General features: G+C 33.6%; 1 protein-coding gene across 3 annotated transcripts in view; it reads right to left on the reverse strand.

The window, feature by feature from the left end:
* Positions 1-12,821, reverse strand: part of Abcb4 (ATP binding cassette subfamily B member 4) — a 66,772-nt gene that overhangs the window by 32,886 nt on the left and 21,065 nt on the right. For all 3 annotated transcript variants that reach the window (XM_076860664.1, XM_076860656.1, XM_076860646.1), the window contains exons 9-15: positions 12,566-12,679; positions 11,313-11,423; positions 11,002-11,127; positions 8,376-8,579; positions 7,864-8,034; positions 5,370-5,531; positions 610-786 (exon numbers count right to left, since the gene is read on the reverse strand). In XM_076860664.1, coding sequence (XP_076716779.1) covers positions 610-786; positions 5,370-5,531; positions 7,864-8,034; positions 8,376-8,579; positions 11,002-11,127; positions 11,313-11,423; positions 12,566-12,679 — 1,065 coding nt within the window. The remainder of the gene's footprint in view (positions 1-609; positions 787-5,369; positions 5,532-7,863; positions 8,035-8,375; positions 8,580-11,001; positions 11,128-11,312; positions 11,424-12,565; positions 12,680-12,821) is intronic.

Consider the following 12,821-nt stretch of genomic DNA (forward strand, 5'->3'; position numbering starts at 1 on the left):
TGTGTCAGGTTAGTGAAGATGAATATGAAAGGAGCCTAAGTCCCCAGTAAACGTGGAACAAGCTTTTGGACCTTGCTTTTCACCTGTAACAAATGGAATCATACCTAAGAGATGATGCCAATACCAGGACTTCTTACTTTAGACTCGTCTTATTATCTCTGGGTCTCAAAGATGAATGAGATCTTTAAATTTAATATTAAGCCTCTCAGCACAAAGACTACATTTTCTTTCTTTTTTAATATTTATTTTTCGGTTTTAGGTGGACACAATATCTTTACTTTACATTTATGTGGTGCTGAGGATCGAACCCAATGCCTTGTGCATGCTAGGCGAGCGCTCTACCGCTGAGCCACAACCCCAGCCCCAAAGACTTCATTTTCTGATCTGTTTTTTCCATTAGAAACTCATTTCTGATTGGAATTTCATTCACTGGTCAAATACATTTAAAATGTGAAATTTCCTTTTTCTTTTCTTTCTTTTTAAAATTTTTTGTTTAAGAGTATGGCTCATTGTAGGAATTATCTGTGCTTGAAAAATATTTGCAAGGTTAAGAAGTTTAACAGCAAAATTATAAAGTAATAGACTTAATTTAAGTGAAAAACAACTTACAAGTTCATCAGTTTCTGCATCAAGGCCATTCTGATGCATTTGTGAATTCTTGAGGCTTTTGTTAGTAGAATTCCTAAATATTCGAGTTTTCCAGCCATTTGGAGCCATACCAGTGTTAGCCTTTTCTTCATTTAGTTCAACTACGAATTCTTCTGACTGCATATGATTTCTGAATGTCTGAAAGAAAAACAAAATACTAACTAAATCATGTGTTTGTGTATAAAAATGGATGTAACCTTCAAATTCAGAACCATAAAGCAATTATAAATATTACACATGTCAAGGGTTTTAGATTCCACACCAGCTTCTCAATCAAGGTTCATTGGGAAACTATAAAGAAGTGTTGCAAACAAATAAAAAGTTAAAATAATAATAATTTTAAAAGTGTTACAACACTCAGAGAAGGTTAAAAAAGAAACATTAAACTCAATATAAAAATATGAGCATTAGAGCATATGAATATTTTCTAAAAAGTTAAAGATATATTTTTCTTAATCCAGCAGGTGTTCAGAAATTTCCTCAATATGAAAGAATCCAGAAAACATGTCATAATCACCATAAAAGGGAAGAATAATAAATAGAAGCATTACCAGGACTCATTATAAAAGCTCCAAAAAAGGAAAATTAAATTAAAGGGCCAGGTCACTATTCACGGGAGACAATTAAAACTGCTGTCCTCACCTGGCTGAGTGCAATTATCTTCCTTCCCCCTTTGCAGTCCTGCTCTGACTCACACCTCACCCCAGGTGAACTGATGGGCAGGCTCAGCCTCATTGACTGCTTTCAGATCAATTCTTAAAGGACTTCTAGTTCATAGCTTGGTGAAGAAACAGCCAACCTGGCTGGAGTTGGACTTTAGGTCTTGTTCCCTATTTGTTTCTTTCATGTCCAAGTACACATCTTAATAGTTTGTCCAGGACTTTAGTCTTCATACAAGTACCTTGTTCTTGCTCCTCCCCTTTAGTTCTGCTTCAAACCCAATGCTTGGCTAGCCCCTTACTACACCTGAAGTAGCGTGTCTATCATCACCTCTTATCCTCGCTTCCCAGCTGTGTTTTTGACTCTTGACAGAATATTATGCATGTGATTATATATTATTGCCTTGAACTAAAAAGGAGTATGTCTGCTTGGTGAACTTCCTTACTCACTCATTGCTAAAATGTTTTTTTTTACAGTCTCCCAGCCAAAACCCAACCTGGGCTAAAGAATTAATCTTATAACTGGTCTACTGCAATCTCACTTCCATCTACTCTCATGCTACTATCATATTCATTTTCCTAAAGGACAACTAAAAAAATCCATCACACCCTCCCACTACCTGCTCAAGTCAGAGCCTCAAAAATCTAGCTCATGGCAAGTCAAACTGGACCACCTCTCTTGAATGCCTCCCCTTATCTTTCCCTCCTTTTGTAAGATTATCCAGGCTATCAAGATGAGAGAGAGATCCAGCTGGGCATGGTGGAATATCCTGTAATCACAGCAGCTCAGGAGACCAAGCAGGAGGATTGCAAGTTTTAGACCAACTTCAGCAACTAAGAGAGGCCCTAAGCAATTTAGTAAGACTCTGTCTCAAATAAGAAATGAAAAGGGCTGGGGATGTGGCTCAGTGGTTAAGCACTTCTGGGTTCAATCTCTAGTATCAAAAAAAAAAAAAAAAAAGAGGTGCAGTCCACTCAATGGACAATTCTTTAAATAATCCCATTCATATCTTAGCCTCCTTCTATGATCAAATGACCATCACCTGTCTCACAATATTTTTCTTGTGCCTATCTAAGGCACTCGGTTTAGTTGGTGTTGGATGTTTCAGTTAAGAGATTTTAAGCTCCAAACTCAGGATGGTCACTTTTCACCAGGTAATACAAAGCATATGTTTAAAACTAGTAGCCCTCATTTCTTCTTCTTTTTGTTTTTTTCTGTATATTTTGTTTTATTGGTTCATTATAGTTTTCCATAAAGTGGGATTCATTTTTACACATTCATGCATGCACACAATATAGCAATGGAACTTGGCCACTATCATTTCATAGGATTTCCCCTTTCTATCCCCCGCCCACCTACAACAGTTCTTTCCACTAAGGGCTGAGAGTTCTATTGACAAGTTCTGGGCTTCCCACAGTTTGTCAAATGCTGTCCAGTCTTTGAGTACAGAATGATTGGTTTTGAGGACATTCTATGTAAGCATTTGTCTAGGAAGGACTTTAATAGCCCTCATTTCTTATATTCAAACATATTTCAAATGGCTCAAAAATTTAATTGAAAAAGTAGAACAATAAGGGGCTGGGAATATGGTTCAGCAGTAGAGCGCTCGCCTAGCATGCACAAGGCATTGGGTTTGATCCTCAGCACCACATAAAAATAAAGGCATTGTGTTGTGTCCATCTACACCTAAAAAATAAATATTTTTTAAAAAGTAGAACAACTAGTGCTGAAAGGAAATATGGGTGAACATTCTTTCTAAGAAAACCTGAAATTCTGAAGCATGGAGAAAAAAAATAGATAATTTGATTTTATACAATTTTAAAGCTTCTTTACTGGAGCCAAACAAATAACAAAGGAAAACTGGAAAGAAATGATCTAATATAAGATATATATACATATATATATATGTATATATATATATATATATATATCTCGCCAATGAACATGTGAAAAGATGCTCAATTTATGAATAGGAGAAGAAATCGGGAGGTAGTGTCTACCTCTTTTAAGCTAACAAGATGAAAAATAAATTCTAAATAACTGTCAGTAACTATTTGTAGGGTTTAGATTATGGTGATTTTCAAATTTCTAAGAGATACAGGTCTGAATATTTAAAAATGCTTAGACTTTAAAAAGTAAGAATATATCAGAAAAAGATTAAGATATGTTTAAAGAAACAACTAAGAGCCAACCATCTACCTAATGGAGAAGCACAGATAGTTTTTCTTAGAAGCAAAACCAAGACAAACTTGAATTAAAACTAGGCTGGTCTTTGTGGTCTGCAGGAAAGGAAGCAGCATTATCTTGAGCATCCAGTGAACCCTCAGGTTCACCATGGTTCTTTCCACCATTTCTCCAACAAGTAGTTGGGAGGGCAAAAACCAATTCAGAAGGGAAAAACATCCCAAGGATTTAAGAATCAGAATTCCAGAGCTGGTAGAAGTATCTGAGGTCATCTTAGTGCAAGCTTCTACTCACTTAACAAGGGATACCAAAACCCATTTGGCTAAGTGACTTGCCCAAAGTGATTGACTAGTTGGTGAAAGGCCTTTTCTGTGCTACCAGGTCACCATTCAGTCTGAAAATGTACAACTTTTCCTAGGAAAGAAAATCCAAATAATATGATATAGAAATATCAGAGCTGTCTGGCAGTCTCCCAGCCTGTCTTTATGGGATGGAAGGTCATTCTTACAGGAAACACAGCAGGAGGACAGCCAAAGGAGAAAGTGTTACTTGAGGATCCAACATGTTATCATATGCAAAATCATTGAGCCTTGGTAACCACTAATGAAATTAAAACTAAAGTAGATTTAAGGTAACATTTTATATATTTTTTAACTAGTGAAGTGGTAAGGAGATTTTATGGTGCCTAAGTCATGTAGAACTAACTGGTAAATAAACTATGCCTGATCCTGTTCCGTTGGTGAACATTGTCTAGCAAATGCAAGCCCAATTATAAAACTTTCTATCAAATGAAATGATAGAGTTTCATTTTATATATTCACTTTGGGGAATTTTCAAATTTTAATTATTAATCATGTATCTATTTAGCTTTATTGAGACATAATTAATATATCATAAATTTACCCTTATAAATACTTTAGTATATTCAAGTGATTATTTTTTCTTTTTCCATTATTTTTTTCTTTTTAATATATTGATATACATGTATTATATGTTTAATATATTAATATATGCATTGTATGTGTAATATATTAACATTTGTTTTAGTTGAAAAGTAATTGTACCTATTTATGCTGTACAGTGTGATATTTCAATATATGTAAACAATGTGTTATGATCAGATAAGGGTAACTGGCATATCTATCACTTCAAACATTTATCATTTCTTGGGGTTATAAACATTCAAAATCCTTTATTTTAAGTTATTTAAAAATATACAGTCAATGTTTATTGACCATTGTTACTCCACTATCCACTATGTAATAGAACATTAGAAGTTACTCTTTTATGTAGCTGCACCTATTAACCATTTTCTTTCTATCCCCCTCCCCACCACTTCCCAGCCTTTAGTACCATTTCTCTCTTCTCTACTTCTCTAACATCAACTTTTTTTTTTTTTAGCTTCCACATATAAGTGAAAACAAGTAGTACTTGTCTTTTTGTGCAAGATACTTATTTTTTAAATTTACAACAACTTCTCATGGCAGGTTTGGTTTCCTAACTGTGGAAACTGAAGCTCAGCAGAGGTAAGCTACTTGTCAGGCAAATTTTTACTTAACTTTTTTTTGGGCCTATTTGTACTTTTTACAGTGGCAATATTTATAATAGAGAAGTACTAGAAACAAAACAAATATCCAACTTTAGACTACTTTCACACATTTCTTATTATGATTGAGTAATTAAAATTATAATACTTGAATGTTAACAGAAAAAAATACATATTTGAAATGTTAACAGAAAAAAAACAAAAATATATGTGTATATACTAATTATGATTCCGTCAAAGCAAATTTGCATAATTTTACACATATATGAATCACAGTCACAGAAAACATTTTTAGGTTATTTATTGTGCAAAACTCTTGGGCAGCAGTTACCTGCATGTTCACAAGTTTGAAGTACACCCCTTCCTTCTTCATCAGGTCTCTGTGGCTTCCTTGCTCCACAATGACTCCATCCTCAAACCCAGCGATGACATCTGCATTTCGGATTGTGGACAGTCGGTGCGCTATCACAATGGTGGTCCGGCCTTCTCTGGCCTAAAGGGAAACAGAACAAAATTGTGACACATCAGGTAAGAATTGACAATTGTTAATTGTGAATTAACACATTTGAGCCCTTGGATGGGTGCTGTTTATGATTGATTTGCGAGTAATTGTATAATTACATGTGGGGCACTGGATTCTATCCTCAGCACCACATAAAAATAAAAAAAATAAAGGTATTGTGTCCAACTACAACTAACACAAATACTTCAGTGCTCCGTGTGATTAGGGTGCAGGCATGACTCTTCCATGAAAGATTAAAGTCAGACTCGAGTTCTGGACCAGACAGGTGGCCAGCCCTTTCAGTATGACTATGGATTGCTCTGGAAGCCTACCACAGAGTCAATGCTCCTCAAGAAAAACAAGCAAAGTTTGACCCTTCTCAAGTGTTTTTCACACTTGTCTGACAAGCCCTTGCTCTGAGATACATGGTGTGCTAGAAATGGGGAGAAACATTTGGGGGAAGTCATTGCCAAGATAACTGTGATTTTGATGAACTTCAAGACCATAGTTTTGGTGAAAAGGTACTTTGGCAGCAGGAGAGTTCAGATTATAGTTCAAAAGACCTTTCGATGAACCTCGAAAACACCATGTTAAATGAAAGAAGTCAGTTATAAAAGACCACACTTTGTGTATTTCCATTTATATGAAATGTATAGAATAGGCAAATCCATAGAAGCAGAAGTAGATTCTTGGTTTGCCAAAGGTTGGGGTGAGGGTGGAATGGGGAGTGAACAGTTTCTTTTTGGGGTTGTGAAAATGTAATGGAATAAGACAGTGGCAATGATTGCACAACCTTATGAACGCATTAAAAGACATGAAACTGCACATTTAAAAAGGGCAAATTGTATGTCATTTACTTTTAAAAAAGTAGCCATGCAAATTCTGAAAAAAAAGTTAATGATAAGGGAAAATCTCTACAAAATAGTAAAAAAAAAAAAAAAGCAACAGCAATTGAAACAGTACAATCAAGAAGACAGCACATGAATGAACAGTTAATTAACAGAGCAAAATAGTTCAGAAATAGATAACAAAACACTTGAGAACTTAATGTATGACCCAAGTACTCTGGCACACATGCCTGTAATGTTAGCAACTTGTGAGGCTGAGACAGGAGAATCACAAATTCTAGGCCAGGCTCAGCAATTTAGTGAGAACCCATGTCAAAATAAAAAATAAAAAGGGCTAGAGATGTAGCTCAGGGTTCAATGCCCCATACTACATTCACATACAAAAAGAATTTGGTATATGATATAGTATCATCTCTCTGGAGGGAAGAAATGAATTATACAATAAATATTATTAAGATAATTGTGTAGCCACTTAAAATAAATAAGATGGCATTTCTATTTTAGCCCTTACACTAAAATAAATTCAGATTAATCAACTGTGTTTAAGTAAATATAAATGAGTGAAACCATGAGAGACAGACAGACACTAACATCTCTCTTGTAAATACTTAAGATTATTTGATTTTTAGCATATAAGCTCCAAATAGTATTCACAAATATTATGATATGGAAATTTCATGACTTGGTCCACATAATAACACACATAAGAAATAACTTAATCAATCTAATTATATTAATGATGTTAATAGTGATGAATAAATTGCTAACAATCATTATTCATTATTTTTATAATGGCTATATTACCATTATAATATTAGGTTAACACCATGTCAAAAGATTAATACATCTGTGTACTGCAGCATATGCCTGGAATATCAGCTACTCAGTTGGCTGAGGCAGAAGGATCGAAATTTCAAGTCCAGGCTAGACAACTTAGCAAGACTCTGTCTCAAAATAAAAAATAAAAAAGACTAGGGGTGTGGCTTAGTGATAGAGTGCCCCTGGGTTCAATTCCTCAGACTTCAGAGGACTTGAGATTGCAGATGTACACTACCACACCTGGCTTAAAATTTTAAATAAATTTCAGAAAAACAAAGAAAGGAGCAATATGTTATTATTAGAACTCATGTCATAGAAAAATGATTGGGTAGTTCTATTTTTCTATTAATTTCTTTGTATATTTTAACACAACTACTTTTAATCAAAGCGTAGTCCATGTGCAAGAATAGAACAAAGCTAAATGGTTCATAGCATAGGCCTGGATCAAGATTCATGCACCATGGTAAAAGCAAGTTGGGACCATTCACCTTTCTCTGCAGAAAATTTAGTCCCACAGAAAAGAAAAATCAGTAAATCCTCATGAGACAGCTTTATTTGTCCTTCTGTGTATGTTTCCCATTACATATTCTCAAAGCATTGGTGAGAGTTTGTAATTCAGTTTCAATTTGTCCCTCAGGTGTTCAGGATCTACTGACCTTATCCAGAGCTGCTTGTACCTCAGCTTCACTTTCTGTGTCCAAGGCTGAAGTGGCCTCATCCAGCAGGAGGATCTTAGGGTTGCGAACCAGAGCACGCGCAATGGCGATTCTCTGTTTCTGGCCCCCACTCAGCTGGGCTCCCCTCTCTCCAACTAGGGTGTCAAATTTCTGCAACAGAAACACAGAAAGAGCTCTTGAAGCATTTTAAATACAAAAGCAGAGGGAGTCTGTAGAAATACATGATGATAAAACACATTTTGACTATCATCAAGTATCATAAATTATAATGAACACTGAGTTATAAAAAACTACTACATATTGTGTAGACAATTTTAATCTTATTTTTGTACCAGAACATACTCTTGAAATCCATTACTAAATAACTTAAGGGATTTACCCGGCAAAGTTGGGCAATCTTGCATCTCAAGCATAAGCTTATTCTTTAAAGTAAGGACTCAGTTCCATATCTTGAAATTCTAATTTTGAGAACAACTACATTATATCATTACCTGTGGTAATTTCATGATAAACTCATAGGCGTTGGCTTCTTTGACAGCTTTCTTTATCTCATCCATGGTTACATTTCCACGGCCATAACGGATATTTTCAGCAATTGTGGTGGAAAACAGCACTGGCTCCTGACTCACCACTCCAATTACTTCCCTCAGATATGTTACATTAAAGTTCCTAATATCCTGCCCATCAATGCTAATCTGAAAGGAAGAAATATTTCCTATTAAGTATTTTAAATCACCCGATATCTAAAGCATTAGGATTCTAATTTATTATGAAGAAATCTTAGCTAATATTGAACTTATTTCAACAATTAGAAATGATAGTTGGAAATAAATAGTATTATACAAGAATTAAAATCAAATGTTTATTCTCTCTTTTGATATTTTTTCCCAGATATAGTTTTTTTATTGATTATTCTCCATAAGGCATTTTGGGTTATAAGTTTGTTTGTTTTTGTGGTGCAGGAGATTGAACCCAGGGCCTTTTGCTTGCAAAGTGCTCTAACACTGAGCTACTGGTTATATGTTTTTGGCAGGCTATTATTTTTACTTACCAATATTAAATTTTAATATCTACCTAGGTTATCTACCATTTTGACAGCATAATGGTGTTTAATATATTTGACATACCATAATTTACATCAGCATTTCTCACCTTTCAGATATTTGGCTTCCTTTAAAAGTAACTATAAAAGCAAAGAATCACCAACTTGAAGAGTATGCTTTATTTTTCTCCTTTGATAATAATTGCTTACCTGTCCAATGACTGCTGTTTTCTGGGTATCTATTGCTTATTGAATAAAGACTGCCTAAATAACTCTTTAAAAATATTTTAACAATTTACAATGTTAGCAGGAATGTATAAATGTATCTGCCTCACTGTAATTTACTAGCACTGGGCCTTATTTTAATTTTTTTTTAGTTGTATATGGACACAATGCCTTTATTTATTTTTATGTGGTGCTGAGGATGAAACCCACCTCCTCACACTTATGCTAGGCAAGTGCCCTACCATTGAACTACAACTGCAGCCCCCCTTAATTTGTTTTTTAAATTGATAGGTATGAGATGATAGCTTATCTCTGTTTTCATTTTTATATATTTATAAATAAAGTTGACCATTTCTTTAAACTTTTACAAATATCTATTTATTCTCAAGATTTTTGTGTTTATATCCTATGCTGAGCAGGATGGCTTTCACAGATTCCTATTAATTTCTCAAATATTAAATATGATATCTTTTATATATATCAAATATTTTGTTCCAATTTATTGCTTTCTTTTACCTTAGTTTTATTGATTTTTATTGGAGCAGGGTTTAAGGAAAAGCTGAATCGATCAAATTATCGTTAAGTATTTCTTCTATTATTTCAACAGTAAGAAAATTATTAAATTATAAAGTGAACAATGAATTTTAAAATTTCTGAAGAGTTTCTTTTTCTACTGATTCATATTTTCTAAAAAACATGTTATTCCATTAATAATTTTAAAATGGAATATTTTTAGATCACTTATTCTCAATGATTAGTATTTTACTAGATTCTTTTAAAAAAATAACAACAATATTTACACTTAAACAAACTAGGGTTTACTTTAGTAAATGAGAATGGGCCTCTGTTCCTTCTTGCTAATATCAGATTTTTTCAAGAATATTTACTAATTTTATCAAATTAATTAAATAAATAATTTCTGTTATCCTAGAAAATTTGTATTTTGCTAAGATTTCTTTTCCATCCTTATACCTTTTAATATTCTTTTTGCTTTAGTTATTTTTACTTTATAATCTTTTGTTTTATAATTATTAAATTATAATACATTTTAATATCAGGTAAACCAATACCCTTAAATTGGGACAACTAAGAAAAGTTTGAATATACACTGTGGATTAGTATTACATTAATGGTAATTTATTGCTTTTGATCATTGTTTTGTGTTTGTATAAGAGAATATTCTTCTTCTTAAGAAATATATTCTAAAGTATATGTGTGAATATAATACACAGATACATACACAGAAAAAGAGAGGAGAATAAGAAATATAATCAATTGGTAAATCTAGGTGAAGGGTATGTGTGGGTTTCTGGCTTTCAATTTTCTGTAAGTTTAAATTCATAAGAAAAATGTAAAGGACAAAATATATATCTCTCTCATGCCCAATAAGTTTCTTAAGAGACTTATATTTCTTCAGACACTATCTCACTTTCCCCATTAGATATTCCAAAACTTAAGAAAATTCAGCTGTTTTTGCTGAATTTAATTGCTGTTCTAAGACACCTGGTTACCAGACTGTCAACAATTGCTACGTGGAACATATTTGACCAAACCCAATAACTCACTGGAATTAATACTGTCGATGGTCTGAATGACTGTCCTCCAATAATTTAGGGGACTAGGAAAAGATCAGTTGGAACAAAAAAGAGCCTTGTTGGCTTCTGTAGCTTTTATGGCTTTTATTGAATACATTTGTTAAACAAGACCAAAAGTGTATGATTATCCAAATGTGTCGAAATTCTATAGCCCTTCTGCTAAAACTGGGTTGACATGAAAATTTGATACTAGAAAACCAACTTCAAAGGGCCAGTCTGTACCCAGCTTCTGAGAACCTGGTTCTTCCCACTTACCGTACCCTCATCAGGGTCATAGAGCCTCTGTATCAGCTGGACTGTTGTGCTTTTCCCACAGCCACTGTTCCCAACCAGGGCTACTGTCTGCCCACTCTGCACCTTCAGGTTGAGGCCCTTCAAGATCTGAGGCAAAAGGGGAAAGAACACATTTCATGACAAAGCCCTCAAAAAGAAGTTGGAAAAAAAAGTATCAAATAAGGGTGTTAAAATCTTAAATCAAAAAGCACATTAATATCAAAATAATAGAGACTTTATCTTAAGAGGATGAAATAATCAACCTGAGTTAGGAATTCCTACAAGTGCAGTACCTTGACATTAGCTCGAGATGGATAAGAAAAGTGAACATCATTGAACTCCAAATTCCCTTTGATGCTGTCTGGTTTGTGTCCTCTCTCTGAAAAACTGTCAATTTTAGGATTCTAAATAAAACAAAATTCAATGACTATTTCATCATAGAATAAACAAATAAATACATTTTTTTAGGAATATGATTCAGCAATTTCCAAAATAGAATCTGAAGTGGCACAATATCCATAATATGAGACAGAACTCACAGTGAGAGAGAGAGAGAGAGAGAGAGAGAGAGAGAGAGTGTGTGTATGCGTGCATGTGTACCTATACGTGCAGTTTCAGGAAACATTCTTTTTTAGAAAACAGGCTTTTTCTGAAAAGCACATAATAAATATTAATGTCATTTCATGCACTATTTACTTTCTGTTTTGGTATATCTTCATAAATGTTCTAAACATTCAGAGATATGCATACTTATACAACTGCAAAAACAAAAACATACTATAATTGATAAGGCCAGGTATTTTAGCATTTAGGGAAAACAGTTTTTTCCTAAGTAGTAACTGTAATGGATTAGTTTGAGAAGACTCACTGAATAATTAATGATTACAACATGGTTTAGGAACCATGTAAACTTCCAATGTATTCAGAAACTGAGCACTTTTTTCAAGATTTAGATCAATGAAATAAGAGGTTTTGCTTGGATTAAATTATCAAATTTAAGTGATCTACTTGCATTTTATTTGTGCAAATGTAGTGTCACACTTGAGTATGTCAAAAACGGTTTTATCACAGTGGTACACTCAACTCAATACAGTTGACTCAAAATCTTATAAAAATGCAGTGATAATTTTGGTGGGACATATCACAGCAAAACAAACTGACAATTTTAGTCCTATCAATAACTTATCTACTAGCTGCTCCGTCCTATATAGAAATCAAAATATTCTCAATCTGGCTATAGCATGAGAGAGAAAAACTAGGAAAACAAACATCTTTAGTTTGCACTGTAATAATAACACACTAGTACAAATGTATATCTCTGAAATAAAATCAGTGCCGATATATTATCTAAAGATAAACTTATGTACACATTAAGGGTCATTTTGTTTCAATTATTACTATGAGGAGGCCATTAATTTCATGTTTTAAAATTCTGCTGGAGTCAGTATAACTTAGTAGAGTTGAATTTAAAAAAATGTAATCTAAAGTCCGATTTAATTATCTAAGCCTTAAAGACATTTTCAGCATTAAACTATAAACTACTTACACTATCAATAATATCAAAGATCACATAGGCTGCTCCTCTTGCATTGGCGAAAGCATCAATACATGGTGCAGCCTGACCAACACTGAAAGCTCCAATTAGGATTGAAAAAAAGACCTAAGCAAAAGAACATAAGGAAAAGTCACATCACCCTCTGGCATTCATTATTATCTACATTATGACTTGCTGGAAACATACTACATGAAGGGTTGGTTTAGGTTTGTCATTTTAAATTGTTTAGAATTCTAATTTTTTATTG

The sequence above is a fragment of the Callospermophilus lateralis genome, chromosome 1, assembly GCF_048772815.1.
Source record: "Callospermophilus lateralis isolate mCalLat2 chromosome 1, mCalLat2.hap1, whole genome shotgun sequence".
Taxonomy (NCBI): domain Eukaryota; kingdom Metazoa; phylum Chordata; class Mammalia; order Rodentia; family Sciuridae; genus Callospermophilus; species Callospermophilus lateralis.